This window comes from Rattus norvegicus, chromosome 14, assembly GCF_021556685.1.
Source record: "Rattus norvegicus strain SHRSP/BbbUtx chromosome 14, alternate assembly SHRSP_T2T, whole genome shotgun sequence".
In the NCBI taxonomy this organism is placed as follows: Eukaryota; Metazoa; Chordata; class Mammalia; order Rodentia; family Muridae; genus Rattus; species Rattus norvegicus.
Genome location: NC_141547.1, coordinates 2,961,234 through 2,986,099, shown reverse-complemented (window position 1 = coordinate 2,986,099; position 24,866 = coordinate 2,961,234). Strand labels below are relative to the sequence as shown.

Sequence of the window (24,866 nt, the reverse complement as noted above, 5' to 3'; positions counted from 1 at the left end):
CTCACTCCCGTTTTCTTTTTTTTTTTTCTCTTGAGACGTTTTGCTAAGCCACCCAGGTTGAACCTTAACTAGTTGTATATCCCACCCAGATCTCAAGTTTGCAATCCTATTTCAGGTACATACGGACCACCTCTAGGCTCCAGTGAATCCTGTTGCTATGTAAAGCTCAGCTCTTGATCAATCACTTATTTCCTCTATCCATTTTCTCCTGTCTATAACCGTCTTTCCCATGCTGGACCTCCATATGTGCTCTAATCTTACCCCTTATGCCTTTGTGGAAGGCTGAACTTTACTATCCAACCTTCTGTAAGATTCTGAACTCCCAACTCTATTATATGTGCAGTGTTCTCAGCTTCCCATCTCATAGTCTACCTCATAGTCTACATTTCTGTGACTTACTAATTTCTGAACATTTTACTGTTTTCTTGCAGTGTTTCTACTTCCTTTTCTACCATTTTTGGCCTATTCTCAAATATTTGGTGATCCTCAGCTCTAAGAGTAAGTGCTTTTTAAAAAGTTGCTCTGAAGCTGTGTATGGGTAAGTGTCACTACAGTGCGGCCAATCCGAACTGGATCTATCAATTGAGATTTGTTTTTCCTTTAGCATATCAGTGTGCTGTAAAAGGATGAATTTCCCAGTCTTACATCTGGGACAGGATCCCAACAGCCACAACCTAGAGGAGAAAACAGGTAGGCTGGGGCTGATTCTTCATGCAACGTGCAGCTATTTGGTCCACCCTCTGAGCTCAGGTATGATATTACCCTGAGCTATGCCTAGTCTTTCTCATCTACCCAGATCTTCCAGGTCAGAATAAGAGAAATTTGAAGGTATAATCCATGAGTGTTACCTGTTTTACAGACTTAACAGTCCCTGCACCCACCAACTCACAGCCGACTGAGGCCCTTCCACTGGGCATTAGGTTTCTCTACAAAAGCGCTTACTACTTGTTGCCAGGGAGTACTTTAGTGATCACTCTCTTGATCCCGTGTTATAATTCTAGTGGGATGCTGATACACTGCTCTTTAACCTACCCCGTTCGAATAAAGGATAGTATTATATTTTCAGGCTTGAGCAAGGCAGTCGTTATTCTGGTTAACTATCACTTGAGTTTTACTACTCTACAGTAAAATAGCATGGTCTATAGAATTTCTCTTGTATAAAATTAAAACCCTCATTGAAGCCAATATACAACCTTCTTTAAAAGATTTCTATGCAGGAGCAACAAGTGCTCATAACCCACAAGTCATCTTTCCAGCCCTCAATATAAAGCTTTCTAAAGTATTTTTAAATAAAACAGAAAGAATGACGGGAATTTGAGAAAATATGTACTCTCTTGGAAACATTATGAATATTTTATTAAGATTATAATAATTATTATAATTATTATCAATATTTTATTGATTTATATTCAAATCAGTTCAGTCTTTGGTTGTGATTTATTTGATTTATAAAATTTCTAAAGGTGAAGTAAAACCCAACCCTGGAGCCAACAACTTGAGAAATATTATTGTTTATGTCTCAAAGCGACTTTTTTTTTTTTTTGGTTCTTTTTTTCGGAGCTGGGGACCGAACCCAGGGCCTTGCGCTTCCTAGGTAAGCGCTCTACCACTGAGCTAAATCCCCAGCCCCTCAAAGCGACTTTTTTAATCACAAATTTTAAGCCTAATACTGTGTTTAGTACACTGAATAATGAAACAATTAAACTCCTCTTTCACTCAATTGGTTTAGCACAGAAGTATCATCTGTTTGCTGTAGTGTTTTAGTACTGTTTTCACTCTTTTTCATTTTCATCATTAGACAGCAAGGCCAGGCAGAGTGGCACACGCCTTTAATTCCAGCTCAGGAGGCAGGTGGATCTCAGAGTTTGCAGCCAGACCAGCCTAGTTACAGAGTCAGATCCTGCCTTAGACAAAGAAGGGGGGGGGGGGGGGACGGGAAATGAAAAAAAAAAAACAAAAACAAAAACCCGGCAAATTTTTAATGGCTAAGGTGCAGAAATCAATTCTAGTTAAGTCTCAGATAATTACATTTGAAAAGAAAACTGGTGAAACAGGCTTAGAAAACAAGCTCATCAGGAGACAGCCAGAAAGCAATTCCCCCAGCAAAGGTTGTCCACCTAGAGTGCTACTTTAATCACCAAGAACAGCACTGCCACCCTAAGGACTTCTGAAATTGCCTCTAGGCCTCCACCTCTCTTCTGCTAAGTGTTTCTGCAGATGGGGAGTGTCCGATGGTCACTTAATGCCCTGGTACCATTTGCTATTTCACTACTACTCAACCTACAGGCACCACTGCCACACCAAGCCAGCCAGTGGTCCCATTCCACACTTGAGGGGCTGCCGCGGCAGGAGGGAAGGGATGGGACCTGAGGGCTTTCTGCTGCCTCTTCCTGCCCATCCCATCCACATGAACTCCCAGGTTGAAAAATATAGGAGACCTCCAGGTCCCACTTGGCAACAAGGAAAATGTCTTTTCTTTAGCTGATTTGAAAGACAACAGGTAACTCAGACACAGTCAAGTTTAACTATTTTCCCATGTGGCTAAAAGCTACTATCATGTTTCTGTAATCTAGTACTATTATGGTTAAGATGTAAATTTACTTCAAAACTAACACATTACTAACTTAAAACTGTAATACTACATTTACTCCAAAATTTTTGAACTCTTTAATTTTTTTAAAACAGCAGAATATTTAAATGTTATTATTTCTGTAACTTTCATGTTTTTCCTAATTCTATTCCGAGAATGATTTTCTACACATACACTTCTAGACATAATAGAGCATAATATATATTCTTAAGGAGCTTTTTAGAAATTCTAGTAAAGATAAAATTATCTGAATTATAAAAGCATGTACCATTCACGGAACTAAATGTGTGAGTATTTCCTGCTAACGCTGAGCACAGGCATGGCTCAGAGGCGAAGCTCTGAGCCCCAAGCGTGAGGCCCGACTTCTTGCCACCTCTAGTGCAGGGGAAAGCATCTCTAAGTGCTCTAAAGTTTTCAAGCTAGGTACCTGTTTAATCAGAAGCTGACAGGCCAGAATTACTTTAATCCCTGCCCGTTTTTCTATCAGCTCTTATATTATCTCTTACACTATGACTAAATTTAATTAAAATTTAGCATCACATTTCATTGAACTCAAATATTTCATTCAAAATTCAACATTACAGTGCAACTTTCTTGGGTTTTAATGTGGGTTTCGTTTTGGAGAAAGGTCTCTGTAGCCCTGACTGTCCTGGAGCTCACTATGTAGACCAGGCTAGTCTCAACTGTTCTTACACCAAACTTAAAAAAACACAAGTCACAGACTCTTTTATGGAAGATATATGTATCTTAAAATTTATAACTCAGGGCTAGAAAGATGGCTCAGTGTTTAAAAACACTCACCGCTCTTCCAAAGATCCCAAGTTCAATTCCCAGCACCCGCATGGCAGCTCACAACTGCCTGATGCTGTCTTCTGGTGTGTAGAGGTACATGCAGAAAAGTACCCATATCTATATAAATACATAAATAAAATTTAAAACTCTGTAACTCAAATGTAAACATTATCACCAACTAACTAAATGACTGACTAGCAGAAAACAGCAACATTAGTGCACTTTGTGACTAGTACCTAGGCATGTTTATGTTCCTGTGAGTGCATGTGTATTTTTTCACAGGTGTGTGTGTGTGTGCCTGTCTGCCTGCCTGCCTGCCTGCCTGCCTGTGGAGGCTGGAGATGTCCTCAAGTTTATCAACTCATCTAGACTTAACACTGGCCTGTGAGGGAGCTCCACAGACCCACCTGTCTCCTCAACCTCCTACACACCTGTCTCCTCAACCTCCTACACACACACACACACACACACACACACACACACACACACACACACACCTCTTGTCCCACACACACAAACACTGGCCTGTGAGGGAGCTCCACAGACCCACCTGTCTCCTCAACCTCCTACACACCTGTCTCCTCAACCTCCTACACACACACACACACACACACACACACACACACACACACACACACACACCTCTTGTCCCACACACACAATCTCTCCCTCTCTCCACCCACCCCCTCCACACACAGAGGAACTGAAGACTACAAATGCACAAATCTACACTCACTTTTTATCAAATTCAAGTCCTCACACCTGCGTTACTCACTCAGCCATTTCTCCAGCACCAAGTGGCTTAATTTTTTAGTTCTGTACTACGTGATTAAGAGTCGTTTGAGTCACCTTCTGCTGGATGTGGTGGCACACAGCTTTAATCACAGCCTTTGGGAAGCAGAGGAAAGACGTATCTGTGAGTGTCAAGTTGACTTCGTCTACATACTGACTTTGAAACCGGTCTCAGAAACATACCCACCACCATTCTCCCTCTTAATGTCTCCTCCGTTCTGCCTGGCCCTTCAACTTCACTCACTTCCCCAAGCATATTCTAGCTATGGTTGTTAGCTTTTTCATGGAATTCTGGTCAATGATCAGTGAACCTTTTACTTCAAATTAAGGAAAACTTTAGATCCCTCCAGCTCATGCTACAATTTATCAAGTTTGTGTTTTAAAATTAACTCTAGTCAAGAAAAATGACTACATCTTATAATTCCCACCTCTGATTTTCTCTGAACTGCCATTTCTCCCTTTATTCATAGCACTTCTTCAAAATGTAGGTCTGTTAGTTCACCAGCAGCTCTGCAGAGCATGCCCAGCAGACCCTGAGCCACTGTACACCCACCCTAGATGAAGCCAGGGCAGGGCAGCTGTAGCAGGGCTGTGTTGGATTTTCCTAGAGAAAATTACTTTTTAGACTGGATTTCTGCCATAGATTTTTTTGGATGGATGGATGGATGGAGAGAGAGAGAGAAAGAAAGAGAGAGAGAGATATCTTATCCTATTACTCCAGGTTCAAATACATGTGGGTAGGCAGATGTCCCCTGTAAACCATATCACTTTTAGTGACATTGTGATTTTCAACTCCATTGTTTACAGATGTGTTCTGCATTAATCTGCCTGGCTCCTGTTTTGATTTTTGTTGTGTCTCCTGCCTGCTTGTCAAGGTAGGCTGCTCAAGCTCAGGCACAATTCAAAGTGGGACATATATTGTGCTTCAAATGCAAAAAAACTTACTGCAGTAAAAACTATTTTTGCAATAAAAAGTGTCAGTTTTTAAAAAGTTTCAAACAGTTAAAGAAAATAAGGATATGAAAAGTGGGCCATACCATAATACAATGTTTCTGAAAACAAAATCAAATTTCTCAAAACCAAATTCACAAATGGGTTATCAAACACAGTAACACAAAACATGTTCTTCAGGTTTTCTACATACAAAAGCTTCAACAATGTTCAAATTATTTTATGAATTCCTATATCCAGTACAAAGAGACCTCCACTTTTATAAAATCTTAACATTTTGAAGTCAAAGCATGTACTTTTTGTAATGTGATCTATCCAATTGTACATGAGCCCTAGCTGTCTACCCTATAAAAACACAGCAGACAGACAGCCGTCTCTTCAGACCACTGTGCACTCTCAAAAGCAGCAACATATTAAACACATTTAATAAACACAAAATTCTTCTCGTGAATACAAACTTTTATTCATTAGTTCAACACATTCATAATCTTTTTTTTTTTCTTTTTCTTTTTTTCGGAGCTGGGGACCGAACCCAGGGCCATGCGCTTCCTAGGCAAACGCTCTACCACTGAGCTAAATCCCCAACCCCTCCACTGAGCTAAATCCCCAACCCCTACATTCATAATCTAAATGTTAATAATAAAACCTTTTATGGCAATCTCTACATTATATACAAGACATACCCATTATTCTTTAAACTAGGTATAATAGGATATGAAGCTGAGTACTTTTCTTTACTATATACCTTTACAACTCTAGGGCTCTAGATTTCAAGGAAAAAGGAATTCTCTCCGAAGTACCAGTGTAATGTTATACTGTATTGAGGCTTCCACTGCTTAGCATTAGAGTAGCAATCAGGCAATTACTGCTCCCAACTGAAGAGAAAATTCAAACACTGTAAGTAAAGATCATGATAAACAATTACATTTCTCCATTTCTTCTTTCTGTGAAGACGAGGGGTGGGGAAGAGGGTTGAGACAGGCTCATGTATAAGATTATACATAAATAATACTATAATGAAGACAGCTGCTATGCACTGGGGCAATTCAATTCTCTACAGTCTAAATAAACGTCCAGGCCATGACACTAACCACTAAAGAAAGGGTTACTGCCAGTAAAAACTGAGATGCTCCTCTCTGATCTTGGCATAAACCACAATGGGGGTAAAAAGCCATCAGACCAAATATCATCTGACTTACATCTAAATTCATACAGTGGCAAGCAAGGGCAGAAGACTCGTTAACTCTTCCTACCCTTCCAGAGAAAACTAGATGTGCCATCAGTAAGTTCAGAAACAAAGCCAACCTAGGGTGATACAAGGTCAGTACGCTGGCCCTGTCTGACAGGGAATTATGACAAGGCAACACAAAACACATTTTTCAATGCAGAAAATGTTATGTTTTGAAATACAGAGTATAAGCCAGCCTTGAACCCACAGAGATCTGCCTGCCTCTATAAGAGTGCTAGAATTAGAAGAAAAAAAAAAAGAAGATTGTATGTGTGCACTGCAAGTACAGCACGCAGAGTCCAGAAGAGGGCACACAATCCTCGAGAGCCAGAGTCAGGCAGTTGTGAACCTCCTGATGTGGGTGCTGGGAACGGAACCCTGAGCCTCTGGAGGAACAGAAGTGCTCTTAGCCATCAAACCACCTCCCCAGCCCCTGTAAAACAATGTTCATTCTCATCATCTAGATTTTAGGGAATAAAGTTACCTGTGTATATTCTTTAGTATTCAATAATTTGTGTTAAGCTTTGTCTAAATAAAGCTTTTAAAAACAAATCACCATAAGCCACTAAAAATCTCTTCCTCATTTTTCAATCTTGATCAATCACTATCACATTATCCCCTACACAGGAAGTGGAAGAGCCACAAGGCTTTGGTATTTTTTCAGCATTTTTCTTATTCTGCATTGGTATCCTCATAAATATCAGCTCAATATTCATAAAATACTGATGGATTATTCACATGCACACTCTGCCATATATTAGCCTGTGTCTCCTTACACATCCTAACCCCAAGTTTCAATCTATCAGTTGGGTTCAATGTATCTGCTTTCATTTCCATCCATTTTTTAAAGGAATATTCTTCTCAAGCATTCCTTTTTCTCAACCATCATTTAATTAGATTTCAACTTTATACTTTCTCCAGACCCTAGAAAGGACTTTGTATTATCTATACTGTCCAATTCAGTACACTGTATGTGTCTAGTCTAAACAGAAATGTGTTTTATGTCTGTAGTAGCATGGGATTTTAAAGATTGGATAGGGATATTTAAAATGTAAATATTTCAATTATTTATATATTAGAATAACATTTTGGATAAACTGGGTTGAAATATATATATTTACATATTGGTCTATTGTAGCCACACTGAATTTAAATTGTCTTATGACTCACCTTTATTGTACAATACTGACCTGTACTATTAATATACCTACAGAGTATCTTTTGGGTGTCTTGTACATTTGTATGAACACATTTTCAGGGTCACGGGAAGACCAGAAGCTGGAGTGTCCCCTCCACTGTCTACCCTTTGCTCTTTGAAGACAAGGTCTCTAACTGGGAGTTTATAGACCCAGATAGACTGGCTCCTCAGAATTAACCTATCTATAACACCCTAGCCCTGAATTATGGGTACTCACTGTTATGCCTTTTCTTTTTCAAATTGAAAGAAATTGCCTGTGTGTGTACATACATACATATATACACATACATGTGTGTGTATATATACATATACACACATATATACATATTATATATATATAAACACACACACATATATGAAATATATACATTTAAGAATAGCTAAACTGGGGTTGGGGATTTAGCTCAGTGGTAGAGCGCTTGCCTAGCAAACACAAGGCCCTGGGTTCGGTCCCCAGCTCCGAAAAAAAGAAAAAGGAAAAAAAAAAAAAGAATAGCTAAACTGAGCTAAGGTATATAATATCTCACATATTTATAACAGTAAGAGCATCTAAATTGTACAAATTCCAGGAATAAAATATTAACCACAACTATAATATCTATATCTCACAGATTATCTTTGAATACATAAATATACCTTTCCTTCAAACGAGAGGGTGAAAGTAAACACAGCTATGGTTTGTAAAACAAATTGGAAATAAAAAGAAAATAATCTAATGTCCATTTAATTAAAAGTTGCAGCTTTTTTTTGTTTGTTTTTGAGATAAGGGTTCCATGTGTAGCCCAGGGTAGCCTAGCACTTACTCTGTAAACGAACACTTACCTTTGCTGTCCTCCCACCTTGACTTACTAAGCTCTGAATTAGAGGCCTGGGTCTATACTTGCCTATTTTTAATATTAATTTTTAACCAAGGTTATGGCATTTTAAAGTATAAAGATACAAGAGAACGGACTGCAGACAGCTGCCTTCAGTGTGCCATGTACGTTACTAAACTATGTCTAATTCTGAATTAAATGCCCTCCATGAGCAGAGCATGACAGCATGATTAAACTTGCAGCAATCCTAGTCCACTGAGATTTTGTTATTTTTTCATTTTAGTCACTCAGCAAAGAAAAAGCAGGTTCAATTTTGGTCAATATCACACAATGCCAGCTATTGAGACAGAGCGTTGGTACAATGGTCATAATTAAGAACATGGGCAACAAGATACTACTTGAAGCAAGAATAGGCAGAAGATGCTTCTGTACTGCTGAGTTTTAGAACCAGGAGCTATGTACTGTACAAGAGGGTAAAGGGTGGGCAAACACACGAGAAGCTGAGAAGATAGTGTCTCACCTCTAGGGTCAAACTCAAACCTGGTGATCTGTTAACTATAATGCTTTAACTCTGAGGTATTTCCTTATATGTAAAATGGAAATATATAACTGGTTAGCATCATAGAAACACATAATAAACAAATTTAGCTTTATATTAATGTCATTACTAAACGATGGTGCTAGGAACAGAGGCAAATTTTCACACCAGCAGTGATGACAGGAGACTTGTTCCCAGCACTTGGAAGGCAGCAGGAAGCTACATGATGAAGTGGGGGTTAGACATAAGACCCTGTCTGGAAAGAAGATTGAGACTTCTCTTCAGCCTTTAAATTACTGAAAACAACCGTTAAACATAAATGAAACGTATTTCATGTTTACATATCTCCTTCTGTAAAATAAAAATTTTACTAGCTTATCCAATTCTGTTTAGCTTAAGAATTTGTGTTTGTGATGGGGAAAAAAGAATATTAACGAGGAAAAGATAACATTTTATCAAATATGTACATGTGGGCACACAGGAAAAAGAGAAATGGGCAAGAAAATGCTCTACTCAGAGAAATTAAAACCCCGCTGGAGACTCTCCAATGGAAAGTTCCCATCTCTGCCTTGCCCAGTTTTGTGTGTGTGTGTGCGTGTGGGAGGGGGTGGTAGTGTTACATATATGGCTATAGAGGTGAGAGGTAAACATCGGGTCTGCAATAGCTCTCCATCTTTATTTTTTGAGACAGAGTCTCCTGAACCTAAATCTCAGGATCCATAGTTCTTGGGAGTGTATCTTTACTAGCCCACTATTGGGGTTGACGCACAGGCACACGCATCAGCTAGCTTTTACATGGGTACTCAGAATCTAATTTGGGGTCCCCATGCTTGCACAGCAGGGACCAACTGAGCCATCTCCCCAGCCCCCTTCTCACTCTTATCCCGTGTGTGTGTGTGTGTGTGTGTGTGTGTGTGTGTGTGTGTGTGAGAGAGAGAGATACACTGAAACACACATAACCAACTACCCTCTTCTCTCCTCTAATGGTCACAGTCACAGGATCAACATGTTAAAGGACAGTACTAAAGTTCAGAATGCTGTATACAGGGGCATCAACACTCAAAGCATTCGCTCCCAAGTCTCTCTGCTCATCCACTTTCAGTAAGTGGAATATCAGGAATTTTAACCTGGTTACAGGTTTTACTCTATGATCGGAGAAGTTTCCCATTTATGTCTGCTCTAAGGTTCTTTAGAACATTCTCAGTTTTGTAAATATAGCCTTAAAAGCCAACAATTCTAACACTACCTGAAGGAATGAGCAATGACAGTTACTACTGTTGATGAGGAAAGGAACTTTTCCGTGACTTGTAGAAGAGATGGGGATGCTGTTAGATCTACACAATGCTCACAGTGGGAGTGTGAACATTGCCAGTTTCACTTGAAGGCTCACATTTCTAAGTGTTTCCCTCCTCCTGCCTCAGCTGACTCTGTATGATGCTTACATACCTACCCACTTTGTGTCTGGCAGCACTAGCAAATGCAATCAGTTCCAACTCCAGCAAGATTTTCCTCTAAACCGTCATAAACCACTTGCCAACAAACTGGGAACCCCCCTCCCTCTACAATTAATGGTGGTCTGATACTAAAAACAAAAAGCGTGTGTGTTGGCAAATAAACGCCATGGAGGAAGATTAAAAGAGTGAAATAACTGAGCAAGGAGTGGTTCTGTGCACCTGGAGTCCCAGCACCTGTGTTACACATCTTTAACCCCAGGCAAGAGGATCTCTCTGTGAATTCTAGGCCAGTCTGCTCTGCATACTATGTTACAGGACAGCCAGGGCTATGTGGAGAGATAAACAAAACAAAAAATTTTTAATTCAATAATTGATAGAATATAGATAAGCACATTTGGTAAACTGTACTTTAATCCCAAGACTCACCCGCCTTAGGTTTTTCTAATGTTGTACATTAAGTGAATTACATGCCAAGAAAGGCATACTACATAAACTCTGTCTGGACTACTCTAATCAACTTCAATTCTACCACAAACTACATTAATAGAACTAAGTTTCACAGAATAAATCACTTATCTACACTTTTACTTATGAAACTACAAACCCAAGAATCCTCAACAATTCCCTACAGATAGAAAAATCTGTCAAAGATTAACAGAGGCCATTTCTGACCACAAGCTAACCTAATCCAGCCTCCCTCCCCCAACCTCAAAGTCTCTCTCTTTCCTCTTGAAATCTCAGTGTTTCTTCTAGGAGAACAAGAGTTATATTACAGGACATCTTGTTAATATCACTCAACTGGGAGGAGATTTGAGGAGCAGGGGTCAGGAAGATGGGACTGGAGGGGGCCACAGGTCTTTATAACCCAGGTAGGCCTCAAATTCACAATCATGCCTTAGCTACACCAGTGAGATTACTAGTGTGGGCTTTCAAGCCTGGCAAGTCTCTAATCTCAAGAGGTCTTCAATTTATAAACATAGACACATAAAAACCCCATCATCACCAAAGAGTTCCAGGTTAAATTCAAACATGCAACCACACAGGCCAACTTTGGAGAGCTCAGAAAACTAAGAAACAGACAAACTGAGGCCTCAGGACACAAGAAAAGATCCTTTAACAGACTCTATTCCCTGAAGGAAGACTCTACTAAATGTGGTGTTTCGTCCTCCAGATCTCATGAGATTCTTGTTTGTGTAAGAGAAGAGATACCTTAGCCAACCAGCAGGGTGAGCTATCTCTAGAATCAGTCATTTTCCAAACCTCCAAATGCAAGGGCATAAATGGTAGTACTAAAAGCAGCTATCTCCTTCTAATTAACCCTAGGCACAAACAGCACCTTTAGGACTACCTCACAAACTGCCCACTGTTTACACAAACAAGATACATCTATTCACCAGATAAATGCAGAAAAACAAAGACCTCATGAATACCCAAATTATAAAATCCACCATTCACTCCCATGTTCGAATTACAAAGCCACTAATTTTCAATCTTCCTTTCTAATTTTCCAACAGGTCTGCTGGGCACGCAGAGCACTCTACAGACTCAGACTGGACAACTCAACAACACGCCACGTCTCTCCTGTGTGGCTGGTGCACTTAGCAAGCATGCCTTTTCCTCCCAGAGTCACTTTGTGAGAAGAGTCCAGACTGCTAATCCTACACAATAACGACGTGTTTGACATGATAGACCTTCCACCATTTTGTATCTCTCAAGCTTTTCTTCTTGCTACCCAAACTCTCCAAGAACTTGAACAAACTGAAAAACCTGGGAGGCAATTAAGGCATGCAGGTGACACTCACTTTATAATTACAAATAACCTCAAAGTAACCCTAATTAGCACAAGACTAAGTGTAATTAAATATACTCAGTGTTGAAACTGAACTAGCCTTTCGACTGAACTCTTAGAAAAAGAGACAGTAAATTAAAAGCACTTTAAATGACCCACACAAGCCTCACAACAAGCAGCACTGTGCACTCCACTGTGCCTGATCTCACCACTTGTTGCATTTCCTAAGACTTGTACTAGCAGCAGCTGGTCTTAAAAGTCACTTAAAGAGCCTGAGAGGCGTCAAAACGACATTACAGAGTGAGAGACACCAGCATGGCTCCTAACACTGATTACATCCCTTGGCCTTCTCTAGCAGTAACAGCGGTTATCTCCAACTCCCCACATTAGTTGTCAAGCACGGTTTTTGTTTTTAATTTTTGCTTTTCTGGGTCATGTCAGGGTTGGAAAGTTCTCAAAAATCCATACATAAGCAACACTACTACAAAATTACATAACATTAACTGTTTTGTCTCAGAAAGTCTCACTGAAGACGCTTTAATTAACGGGGATCATCAGTAATGTCCCATTACCAGGTGCTAACAAAACTATGACAAGGGCAGGAGCTAGCGACCGTGTCCCACCACATCACCAACTTAATACGTGGCTAAGGCAAGGCCTAGGAACAGTAGCTCTTTCAACGGTCTTCTGTAAAACTGTATGATCCAGGGAACACACCTGACTGTGAGCGTAGCTCCTGCCTGCTAATACAACACTGTTCTCTGTTTGAAAGGAAGCTAAGAAAGGGAAAATGCATCCCAGGAAAGAAACAAGTAAGCTAAAGTTTTAATGTTAAAAATTTCAAAGACCTAAAGGTGTTTTACTATTCCTTCACGTACTTATATTGATGGCACACGCAAGGACCAACTCCTTTGGAATTCACACCAGTATTAGTTACTTCCAATACAACACATGATGCAAATACAGTATTAAAGTATTCAACAGCAACATGCAAACCACTTCGTTAGAACCAGTCAAGCACTCAGGTTTCACCAATCTAAAAGTCTACACTGAGTTATAACTTCACTGTAGAATCTACCTTTCTCTCTTACCAAACCTACCCGAGATAAGGCACAGCTGTATTGCTGACACCTAGTTCCCTGGATACTTACACATGGCCCTGAAGCACGTTTTCTCGATCTGGGTAACTTTATAGTTGCTTGAGTTCTGAAATACTTTCCTTCGTGGGGCCAAAATTAACTAAACTACAACACGATTAAGGCAAATCCAAGCACATGTCCCAGATGCAGTAAACTTGGCATCAGTTGGGGCTGGCCCCAACAGATGATAGTGTTTGGGGTACTTCTGTGGAAATTAACTTGTGCACAGAACAGGACCATCATCATTTCAGGGCCACAAGCCGTGGGTATCCCCTCGTTGAGTTTAATCACATAATATTTGAAATCTAATATGAAAGTTTTATAACTACATTTAAGTCAGTATTAAACAGTTGAAGAAAACTTTTCCACTAATGTCGCTAAACCATGGATGGATCCCAACACGAGAGTCGTCTGTGGAAGTCTCGAAACAAGAAACCACCTAAGTTTCCAATCACGGGGAAGGGTCTGGGGCAACTCATCTTCATGTTCTCGGGAGGAGTGGATGGAGCACACCTGCTTTCCTCTGGCAGAGATTAAGCTCCCAGGGACACAAAGGCCAGGGAATCAGACCTGGAGAGGCAAAAAGCTTTAGCTAGATACCCACCAAGCCCCTTGGCCACCCAAACACTTCGCGTGATTTTTTTCCTTTTTTTTTTTTTCCTTTTTTTTTTTTTTTTTACCTCTTGGAGTTACTTCCCAGGCACTTAGCGGCACAAGATGTTGCAGACCAGTGGGAAGAAGGGGAAAGCTATGTGCTCTGGTCCCAAAGTCAGGGGAGGGGTGTGGACAGTTAGCCCCAGAGTCGGGGCTGCAGGCCAGGACGGAGCAGCCGCACACCGGGCGCCGGCTGACTGCTGTCGGGCCGCCCCGTTACTCGGAGCGTTACAATGGCGACCGCAAGGCTCCCCAGGACCTCCAGATCGCGGCTCCCTTCCCCCTACCGCTCACTGGCTGCTCCGCTACATGTGACTAAACAAAACCCCCCAAGTCCAGAGCCCGGCTCGGCCCCTTTGTGTCCGCCACCGGATCCTCCGCCGCCGGAGCGGAAAGGCCCCCCCGCCCGCCACCGAGTCCCGCCCCGCGGCGGCCGCCGCCGCTCACCTAAGGTTCCGCGGCCCCCCGCGACCGCCGCCTCCCGGGCCCCGCGACCCGGGCTTCTTCTGCAGCAGCAACTCCGCCTCCTCGGCAGCCGCCGCCATCTTAGCCTGTGCGGCAAAACGCGTCCTTTCGGAGGGTTGGGAGCCAGCCTAGGGCGTAGCTCCCCGGGCCCGAGCGCCGCGGGCCGGGTTCCCCCACAACTTCTTCCGCCACCCTCAGTCCCGCCACCGCCTCAGCCCGGACGTCCGAAATGCAGCCGGGGCCCGGGCTAATCCAACCAAAATAAGACCCCCGAAACTCACAGTTTGGTGCCGTGTGCGTCAAACCGGGGCGACGTTGGGAGCGCGCGGCGTCCCCGCGTCACACGCCGCTCTGTACGCTACTCGGCTCCAACGGCCCCCTCCGCTCCCCGCTTCTCGCCTCCGGCCTCGGTTCCCACGGCGCAGGCGCGCGGCTTTCCCGCCTCTGCCTGGCCGCCGGCCGCCGTGGGAGGCCAGCGAGGCGCGCCCGTGCGCTGGGGCAGCCGGAGCTCCCGTGCCAATCAGACCCACGGGGGGCGCGGCAGAAACAGCGCACCGCTGCTCTCCCGTGCCAAAACCAAACAAGGTCACCTCCCCCAGCGGTGACCTAACCACTCCCGAGGAGGTTCCCGCCCCAAAGTAGGCACGCTCCAAATATGGTGGCAACCAAACTCTGCAAGACCCAAGTACCAGGAATGCCTAGGCCCTTTAAGGTGGAATAGGCCCATCTCTGGTGTCTGCAATCGCTAGTTTGCCAAAATCCCGTTTCTTTTCCTACTGTTGAAAGAATCAGCAACATATATACCAGGCCTACCTTGGCGTACTGGCACAGACAGGTTTTCTGAGGTTAAACAGCATCAGGTGTAGAAACTCTCAGTCAAGACACCCAGAAAGAAGCCCTGGATTTGGGTTCTGAGGGCTCTGCGAGGGCAGTTTCTGCACTGAGGAACATGCCTTGATGGTCCAAATTGGAGTCATGCAAAGAGACGTCTGAAATGCTGGTTAACTCTTCAGGTAATCAATAGATTTCCCCAGAGGGTCTTCTAAATCCCCCTTTTAACAAGCGTTCAGCCATAGGCTTCTGAGGGAAATGGCGCACTAATTAGAGGTATTCGCTTTGCTTTTGAACCGAGTCAACAAGTTCCTAACCTGTTGAAGGTGAACTAAACGTTCTAGAATACTCTAATGGGCCTGCCTTACAAAATTCTTTGGTTTGACTGAACTTTTTTCCCATGAAGAACTTTAAAAGTTCCCACTAGTTAAGCAACAATTATGAACTGCGTACCTCCGTGCCCTTCAAGATATCATTAACATCCAGAGGGATAAGCCATAATTGCATTTATTTGACAAGAACGAGGGTGTCTTTCCTGGAAAATGGTGCCTTCGGCAGCAGCAAAAAAAAGATCCAAAAACCGGATATTTTACTATCCACTCTAATTATTTCACTCGCTGATAACTGCGGACACTGGAGTGCTTGCTGTCTGTGCATCCATCGGGCATTCTTGTAGCCTGTGTGTGCAAGTTCATTACGACCTAAAGTGGCGAAGAGAGATTAGACTGTTTTCTCACAACCGCACAACTGTTGGGCTGTTTCGAAATGTAAGCTTGCCTTCATACACACGAATAGATACACAACATATAAACTCGTGTCTATTTTCGGCCAACTGCTTGGGAGGGATGTACCATAGAGACTTTATTTTTATCTCATGAATATGGGTTTTGCTTGAACGTGTGGCTGGGCACCACGTGCTTCATGCCTGGTACAGTGGAGTCCAAATGAGCCTCTGGAAGGCCCCGAAACTGGAGCTGCAGATGACAAATCAGGGTGTGGAAGGTAGGACATGAACCTGAGTCCTCAACCAACACATCAAGTACTCTTAACCAGTGAGCCATGTCTCTAGACCCACGATGTCTGCTAACCTTCAGAATTCAAAGGGCTATCCCCTGGAACCAAGCCTTTTACACGTGAGTCCTCAGGGTACATCCCCCCCCCCCCCCGGAGCTGAGGACTGAACCCAGGGCCTGGAGCTTGCTAAGCAAGCGCTCTACCACTGAGCTAAATCCCCAACCCCTTCAGGGCACATTTCAAATATATAAGATGTATTGATTTCTAAGATCTCCAGATGTGTGTATGTGTGTGTGTGTGTGTTCAGAATATATAATGTGTTGAATAAATGAATTCCCATAGTTCTAACAAAAAAAAAATCAACTTTCAATTTAGTATGAAGTGGGGAGGTTAAAAAAAAAACATAAAGCTTTTAAAATTGTAAACAAGATCTCTTATGAGAGCCAGGCATGGTGGCAAGTACCTTTAATTCCAGCGCTATGGAGTTAGGGGCGGGTAGATCTCAGATTTGAGGCTAGCCTGGTCTATAGAGAGACTTCCAAAATAGTTAGGGCTACACAAAGAAATCCTATGGAGAAAAAGACTGAATAAGTAACCTCATAAGACAGTAGGAAAATAGATCTGGTATGCCAATACTTACTATAAAATGTATCTAGAATTTAATGCGAACTGGAGGAGGTAAAGCACACTGTTCGATGTGAAGACTAGACGGGGTTTGGATCCCAGAACTCTTGTAAAAGCTGGATAGACATGGCATGAGGTCCGTAACTGCAGCCCATGAGATCCCGGGAGCAAGCTGGACAGCCGGACTCGATAAATCTTTAGGCACTAGGTTTAGCAAGAGACACTGCTGAATACACAAGAGAGAAAGCAATCAAGAGGGGCTGGGGATTTAGCTCAGTGGTAGAGCGCTTGCCTAGGAAGCGCAAGACCCTGGGTTCAGTCCCCAGCTCCGAAAAAAAGAACCAAAAAAAAAAAGAAAGAAAGCAATCAAGAAGACCAACAGCAATCAAGAACAATCAAGAAGCAATCAAGAACACCAACCTCAGGACTCCTCTTTAGCATCTCAAAAGCACATGCTGAGAAAGGAAACACTGAACCAGGGAACCTTACACATAGAACATTGAAGCATGAGTAGAGAAGGACCTGTTAGTCCTTGCTCAAAATACCACAAGGAAACAATATTTTTTTTAAAGATTTTATTTATTTACTTTGTATAGGAGTACACTGTCGCTGTCTTCAGACACACCAGAAGAGGTCATCGGATCCCATTACAGATGGTAGTGAGCCACCATGTGGTTGCTGGGATTTGAACTCAGGACCTGTAGAAAGAGCGGTCGGTGCTCTTAACCACTGAGCCATCTCTCCAGCCCCCACAAGGAAACAATTTAAACGAGGAAAGGACCGTTCTTAGCCCGAAATTTTAGTCCATGGTTAACCGGCTCCACTGTCAGATCAGAGAATGGCAGAAACACGGTGTAAAGTCACCAGTCACTGTGAGAAAAACTAGCCATCATGCCACAGCCAGAAAGCAGAAAAAATAAAAGAATGGGGTCCGAGTCGAGATCTACTCTTCCAAGTAGATCTACCTCAGTGACCTAATTCATCCAACTAGACCCCGTCGCTACCAATGACACCTTCAGATTGTGAGTTCACCGGTGGGTTGACCCACTGCTGATGTTACTCCTGTCCCATGATCCACTCGTATCCCACAGGCCTATCGGCTGGGGACCAGGCCTCTACGGCATGAGCCATTGGGGAGAATTCAGATTTAAGTCATAACGAAGCACAAGAAAACAAATGAAAAAAACAGAAAATAGATGAAGCAAGGGAGTAACACCGCAGTGGCAAAGGACGTACTGGTAAACAGCTTGGCGTTATGACCGCTGACCCCAGATACCACTGACATAACAGCATGACCGTTGTCCGTACAATACTCCTCTGCAGGAAGTCGGAAAGGGAGAGGAGGCCTCAGAGCGGTTATTCAGGGCATAATGTATACATCATACACGGGCAGGAAAACACCTCTCAGTTCCAGTAGTCGGCAATCCAGGCACATGGCCCCAGTCCCTGAAAGACAGACTTAAGAATCTAGTTTATTCCAGTGAGGTAAGTGGTGAAAGTGGAGCTCCTAAGTGAATGGAGCAAAAGGGTTGTGAAGGAGTGTCCGGGGTATGTTCGAGGTCAAGGTAGTAAGTTCCACAGCATGAAGGACTCGTTCCAATGCAATGGTTCTGGAGAGAGGGGGTGGGGTAGGAGAGAGAGAGGGAGGGAGAGAGAGGAGGGGGGAGAGAGAGAGAAAGAGAGAGAGAGAATCAATTATAGAAAGGTGACACGGTGGTTTAAATAAGAGTGGTCCCCCATATGCTCATATATTCGAAAGCTTGGTCACTGCCTGAGAGGGATTGGGAGGTGTGGCCTTATGAAAGTAGGTATGGCCTCGTTTAGAGGGAGCGTGTCACCGAGTGAGGGCTTTGGGGTTTCAAAAGCCTAAGCCAGTCACAGCATCTCTCTCTTCCTGCCGCCCATGGATGGATCCAGATGCTGATCTCTCAGCCACTTCTCCAGCACGGCGTCTATGACACACCGCCATGCTTCTGGCCATGCTGATAAGGAACTACGCCCGGGAGGCTGTAAGCAATCGCAGTTAAATGTGTGGCGTTGTAAGAGCTGCTGTGGTCATGGTGTCCCTTCACAGCCATAAGACAGCTGATAAGATCAAGCAATTGACTCACAACCGAGAGACAACTAGAACATTAAAGGTAAACGCCGGGAGATTCTCCACATCTAACCAGCCAGATTCTCCTGCTTAAGGGCCAACCCCCAGAACACTCTCATCCAATCTCCACACACATAGAACTTGACATAACCTTGTCCCTTTTTTGTTTCAAAGGTTCCAAGTAGTCTATAATATTTTCTTGACACCCATCCAAAGGGAAAAAGGCATCTGTGATTTCAGCTATCCCGTCTGCTTTATTAAGAAAGAGTGTAAAGTAGAACGCCAGTGAATTAGATCTCACGGACCGATTTTCCTTGTAACCAAAAACAGGGAGATACCGTTGAATAAATGTATTCCTCCAGCTACAAGATGATAACCCCAGGTTGGGTGGTTTAAATACAGACAAAATAAAATCACTTCCAAAGGAACGTGAACTCTTCAATCATTTTGGTACTTGTTAAATTGTTTATGTTTGGACCCAAGGTCTTATAAGTTGAGAGTGGACTCAAAGTTCCTTTGTAGTCAAAGATGGCCTCAGACTTCAGATCCTCTTGCCCTGACCTCCTAACATTTATCGGCATCTGTTTATACAGTGCTGGAACTTGAACCCAGGGCTTTGTGCATGCTAAGCAAATACTCAAACAGCTGAGGTACATATTTAATTAAAATTCTATAACTATGTTGAAGGAAAGGAAAGAGTGACAGTTGGGACCAACTACGGCTGTGATGAAACACCATGACCAAAACAGCTTGGGGAGGAGAGGGTTTATCCAGCTCACACTTCCACATCGCTGTTCATCACCAAAGGAAGTCAGGACAGGAACTCAAGCAGTCAGGAACCTGGAGGCAGGAGCTGATGCAGAGGCCATGGAGGGGTGTTTCTTACTGGCTTGCTTCCCCGGGCTTGCTCACCTTGCTTTCTTATAGAACCCAGGACCACAGGCATTAACCACAACAGGCTGGGCCCTCCTCATCAATTAATAATTAAGAAAATGCCCTACAGGTTTGCCTACAGCCTGATCTTATGGAGGCAAATTCTCGTTGAGACTCCCTCTCCGAGAATGACTTTGGCTTGTGTCAAGTTGACCTAAAACCAGCCAGCACAACTGACTCCTTGTCACATGACTGGAAAGTCGCATTCTTCCCTTTCTTGTTCACCCCCAAGAATCACACATTAATAAAGACATCACAATATAAAACGCCCCGCAAACTTAAAAAGTCCCATGACCTTTAAATATTCAAACATTGGAAAAGTCGGTCTCTTTTAAAATCCAAAGTCTCTAAGTATATAATCTCTCTCAGCTATGAGTTCCTATAAAATAACATATATATGCGTGTGTGTGTGTGTGTGTGTGTGTGTGTGTGTGTGTGTGTGTGTGTGTGAAATTCTTTCTTCAAGAGGGAAGAAGCAGGGCTGGAGAGGTGGCTCAGAGGTTAAGAGCACTGACTGCTCTTCCAGAGGTCCTGAGTTCAAATCCCAGCAACCACATGGTGGCTCACAACCATCTGTTATGGGATCTGATGCCCTTATGTCTGACAGTATACTCACATACATAAAATAAATATTTAAAAAAAAAAACAGAGGGAAGAAGCAGGCACATTCACAATACAATGAAAGCAAACCCAGACTCCAACTGTGCAAATAACTCAGTGGCCAATGTCTAGGATCCTCTCAAGATCTCCCAGGCTTCTCTGGGGTCACGTCTCTGGCCCCGCCCTCTGCAGCACACACTGCTTGTCTTCCAGGCCCAAGCTGGCCCCACTCCACCACGTCTGCTCTTCTGAGTGGTCAAACCAGGGAACTGGCATCTCCCCAGTGCTGGGGTCTCTGCTGCAACTGGAATGCACTTTCACTAATAGCTTCTCCTGGAGCCCCTGGAGAGACTGCATTCACAATGCCAAGCCACAGCTCCTTTCCACCACCCCTCCGTGCCTTCAAGCTCAGTATTGCCCGGGTGACTCTTACTCTGCCAAGCATGGCTGCCAGCACAAGATACCACCTTGACTATTTCTGGGACACAGCTTCTGAGCGCCGACCCTGAGGAAACGCTCCAGAAGACTCGCCTCAGTGATGCTTCTCTTAATCACCACCAATTTCACAACTCCAGCTGAACAGCACCCATTGTCCCAGTAACTCAAAGGTTGAGCTTTATTGATTTTGGTCTCTTGTTCATCACAGTTGATTCTTAAGCCCCAGCTGACCAGAACCACAGATCCTCAACTCGAAGTAGCAAATGGCTCTGGCGTCGTCTCTAAACGTCCCTTTGAAACGTCACAAGCCAGGCCTCAGTCGTCTGCACAGCTCTCAGCCGTCTTATCTTCCAAGATCTGACAGAACATCCCACTGAGCTCTCAACACTAAATGGCTTTTCTAGCCTAAAGATCCAAAGTTCTTCCACAGTCCTTCCAAAAAAAAAAAAAAAAAAAAAACAAATGGTCGAGTCTATCAATCAACACCCTATTTCTGGTATCAAAATCTGTATTATTCTGGGTTCTCGAGACTAACAACTTATAGAATACATATTTACACATAGATCATAGAATATTTACATATATTTGCATATTTAAATATATTTATTAGAATGATTTACACGTTGTGGTCCAGCTAATTCAAAAATGACGGTCCAAGAATCCGGTAATTGTTGCATTCAGGAGGCTGGATGTCTCAGTAGATGAGTCTAGAAGAAGTAGGCTCTGATGCCAGTGAAGGAACAGACTTGGCAGTGAGGGCAAGCGGACAAAGAGCCGAATCATCCTTCTTTCACATCCTTTATACTGGCTTTCCGCAGAAGGTGTGGCCCGGATTCAAGGTGGGCATTTGTGCCCTAAAAGATCTGGACTAAAGGTAGATCTTCCCCCCCTCAAAGAGCTAGAAGGAAATCATTGCACATCAAATGATTCAGTTAAGCAGGAGTCCCTCAGGTGTGCCCAGCCATTCTGGGGTTTTAGTTAATTCCAGATGTGGTCGAGTCAACAACCAAAATGGCCACCGCACCTACGGAAAATACTTTTAGGACATGAAGCCAGAGATGCAGGAGCAGTTCTAACCTGCTATTGTGATGTTAACCTTTTTACAACCATTTCTCTCCTTATTTACATCAGCCATCTTCCTGATTGTCTAATCATTTCATCTCAAATGAAGATGGTTTATGGCATGGCGCCCATACAGCTGCTGAAGCGATTCTGTTCCAACGCGTTCTCTCTTCTGTGCTGGGTGACTGTGATTCTGCACACAGCTCAGCACTGCATCGCCGTGGGGAAGAACAGATCGAAGCCATATGCTCACAACCCCACCTGCGTTCTAAAGGTAGCGGAGATCAGCTTGCCAGACGCAAGTAGTGTCTTGCGGCCGTCTGGATCTGGAATGTTTCCAAGGTCTCGGTAGTCCAACTGAGCACTATTGAGAGCTGGTCCAAATAATAAGAAGTCCAGAGAGGACTCCTCCAATCATCAGCCTCCTGCCTTTCAAAGTCATGGTAGCACCTTAGATGTTCCTCCTCTTCTCTTGGTTTCCCAACCATCTAGTGAGATCTTTGAGCAACCCATGAAGCCATGAGCAGAAATCAATGACTTCCTTTCCCCTAAGTTGATTGGCTCCTGGGTTACCTTACAGTATCTGCAATCTGAGTGACACATCTGGTGAGGATGCCTTGAGGAGCCAGTGCAGCTGAGAATCAGTTCAATCAGAGTTTACCAAGTTTGGATAGATAAAATCCTTCAAGGAGTAACACACAAAACGCATGCTAAATGGTATGAATGTATGGGGAATTCTTTTGCTACCAATCACGATGAGATAATCGGCTTGACTGACCATCTCCTGCCTGTAGAGAAGGTTCTTATACCAGAAACACTCAGGATATTGATTGGTGTTCTCTGGAGGAATAGAACAGGTAGAATTAATGTGCCGATGTGATACTGGTGCACACCTTTAATCCCAGCTCTCAGGAGGCACAGGCAGGTGGATCTCTGAGTTTGAGGCCAGCGTGGTGCTTGTGAGGGCCAGAAGAGGGTGTGTGATGTTCCTGGAAGTTATGGATGATTGTGAGTGCTACAAACCAAGCCAGGGTCCTCGGCAAGAACAAGTGATATTAACTGTTGAGCCGAACCATCGGCCTTACCATCTGAAACGTCAGTGACAAACCGCACTGGGCCATGGACTTGATCCATTAATCTGCTCTCAAAGGGAAAATAACTTTGATTTCCCTTAAAGATTTGTAATAATGGGGTTGGGGGTTTAACTCAGTGGTAGAGCGCTTACCAAGAAAGCGCAAGGCCCTGGGTTCGGTCCCCAGCTCCGAAAAAAAGAAAAAAGAAAAAAAAAGATTTGTAATAATATATAACCGATATATCACAAAGTACAAAAATGAATCATGGTCCACGTATGTTAAAATTCTATAGTTTATCAATTTTGTAATACTTGTTCAATGTTGTGACATATTTACAAGTTACCTTAAAAATAGTTCATAACTGTTTTTTCCTTTCCAAAGAGTTCGGGGGGGGGGCACATCTTTCTCTCTTTTTTTTTTTTTCTTTTTTTCTTTTTTTCGGAGCTAGGGACCAAACCCAGGGCCTTGCGCTTGCTAGGCAAGCGCTCTACCACTGAGTTAAATCCCCAACCCCAAAGGCATGTCTTTCAATCATCAATATCTTAGAATCGATCAGATAGAAAAACTGCTTGATGTTTTCAGGAAATCCCCTGTGTTCTAGTAAATCGAACTTTGTGAACGTTGCCATTGTGTGGCTATGCCATTACTTAGGCCAACACCGTTCGGAAATTATGTCAAGTTCAATTCATCAGGCATTCATAACCTAGGTAGGTCCCAAAAGTATGCAGGACATCAAGGATACTTCAGCCACAAATGTATTCTTTGCTTTTACAGTAACCCAGACTCCACTGAAATGGGGCTTTTTTTCAATATCAAATAGTTGGCTAAATGTTTTTAATGTGGTCATAAGTGTTTGGACAGAGACAAGGGACTGAGGTGCATATTTTATATATCAAAGCAGAATTGGCCTCCAGGTTCTCCCAGGATACCCCTCCCCTAACCCTGAACTTTCCAGCCCAGAGCCTGGGTTGCCCTTCCCCCAGGTGCTCTGGCACCCCCAGGTTTTCTCTCTCCCCCTCTCCCTCCCCTTCCACCTTCCCCCTCCTCCTCCTCTCTCTCTTTCTCTCTCTCCCCATCTCCCTCATCTTCTCTTGTCTCTTGGGATGCCCTTTCTGTTTTTCTCTTCCCCTCCCCCCTTTGTCCCCATGGAGCAGCATCTCAAAAAACCTGCCTCAAAGATATTCTAATCTGGCCTGGATTGGCTTGTTTCACGGTGGGGGAGAACTAACCCATCAATCAGGACACTTGGTTCTTTCAGATTTATTTTTACCTTCTTGTGTATAAATGTTTGTCTGCATATAGTCTGTCTGCCACATGCATGCCTGGTGCCTGTGGAGGTCAGAAGAGGGTGTTGGATTCCCAGGAACTGGAGTTATCGATTACTGTGAGCCACTATGTGGGTGCTGGGAACTAAACCTGGGTCCCTGCAAGAGCGGCAAGCAGTCTTAGCTGATGACTCATCTCTCCAGCCCCTCCTTCCTGTAGGCAAGGAGGGGTCTTCAACTCCTCATCCTTCTTCCACCTCTGGAGTTCTGACATTAGAGGCACAAACCACCACACCTACACAGTGCTGAAGATCCAGCCCAGGACTTTCTGCACGGGAGGACGGCACTCTGCCAACCGAGCTGCATCTTCAGCCCCAGGACGGTTTATATTTGCCCTAAGAAATGAGTCTTCAGCATGACAAATTCTTAAAGCGAGACTCACTAAGAACCTTTTCCAAAGTTTTACAATGTAGCCTCAAGCTGAGGAATTCTGACACAACAGGTGGTTTCTCTTCAGGCATTTTAT

The 24,866-nt window shown here is 43.4% G+C and overlaps 1 protein-coding gene across 20 annotated transcripts in view; it reads right to left on the bottom strand.

Moving 5' to 3' along the window:
* Zfp644 (zinc finger protein 644) overlaps nt 1-14,814 on the bottom strand; it is a 74,932-nt gene extending 60,118 nt beyond the window's left edge. For 10 of the 20 annotated variants that reach the window (XM_087582783.1, XM_087582796.1, XM_087582790.1 and 7 more), the window contains exon 1: nt 14,687-14,814. Coding sequence is in view for 1 of the 20 variants with exons in the window: in XM_087582786.1 (XP_087438912.1) it covers nt 14,388-14,485 (98 nt within the window). In the remaining 19 variants the exon portion in view is untranslated. 20 annotated transcript variants of the gene reach the window in all.
* Between the last annotated feature and the right edge of the window lie 10,052 nt (nt 14,815-24,866).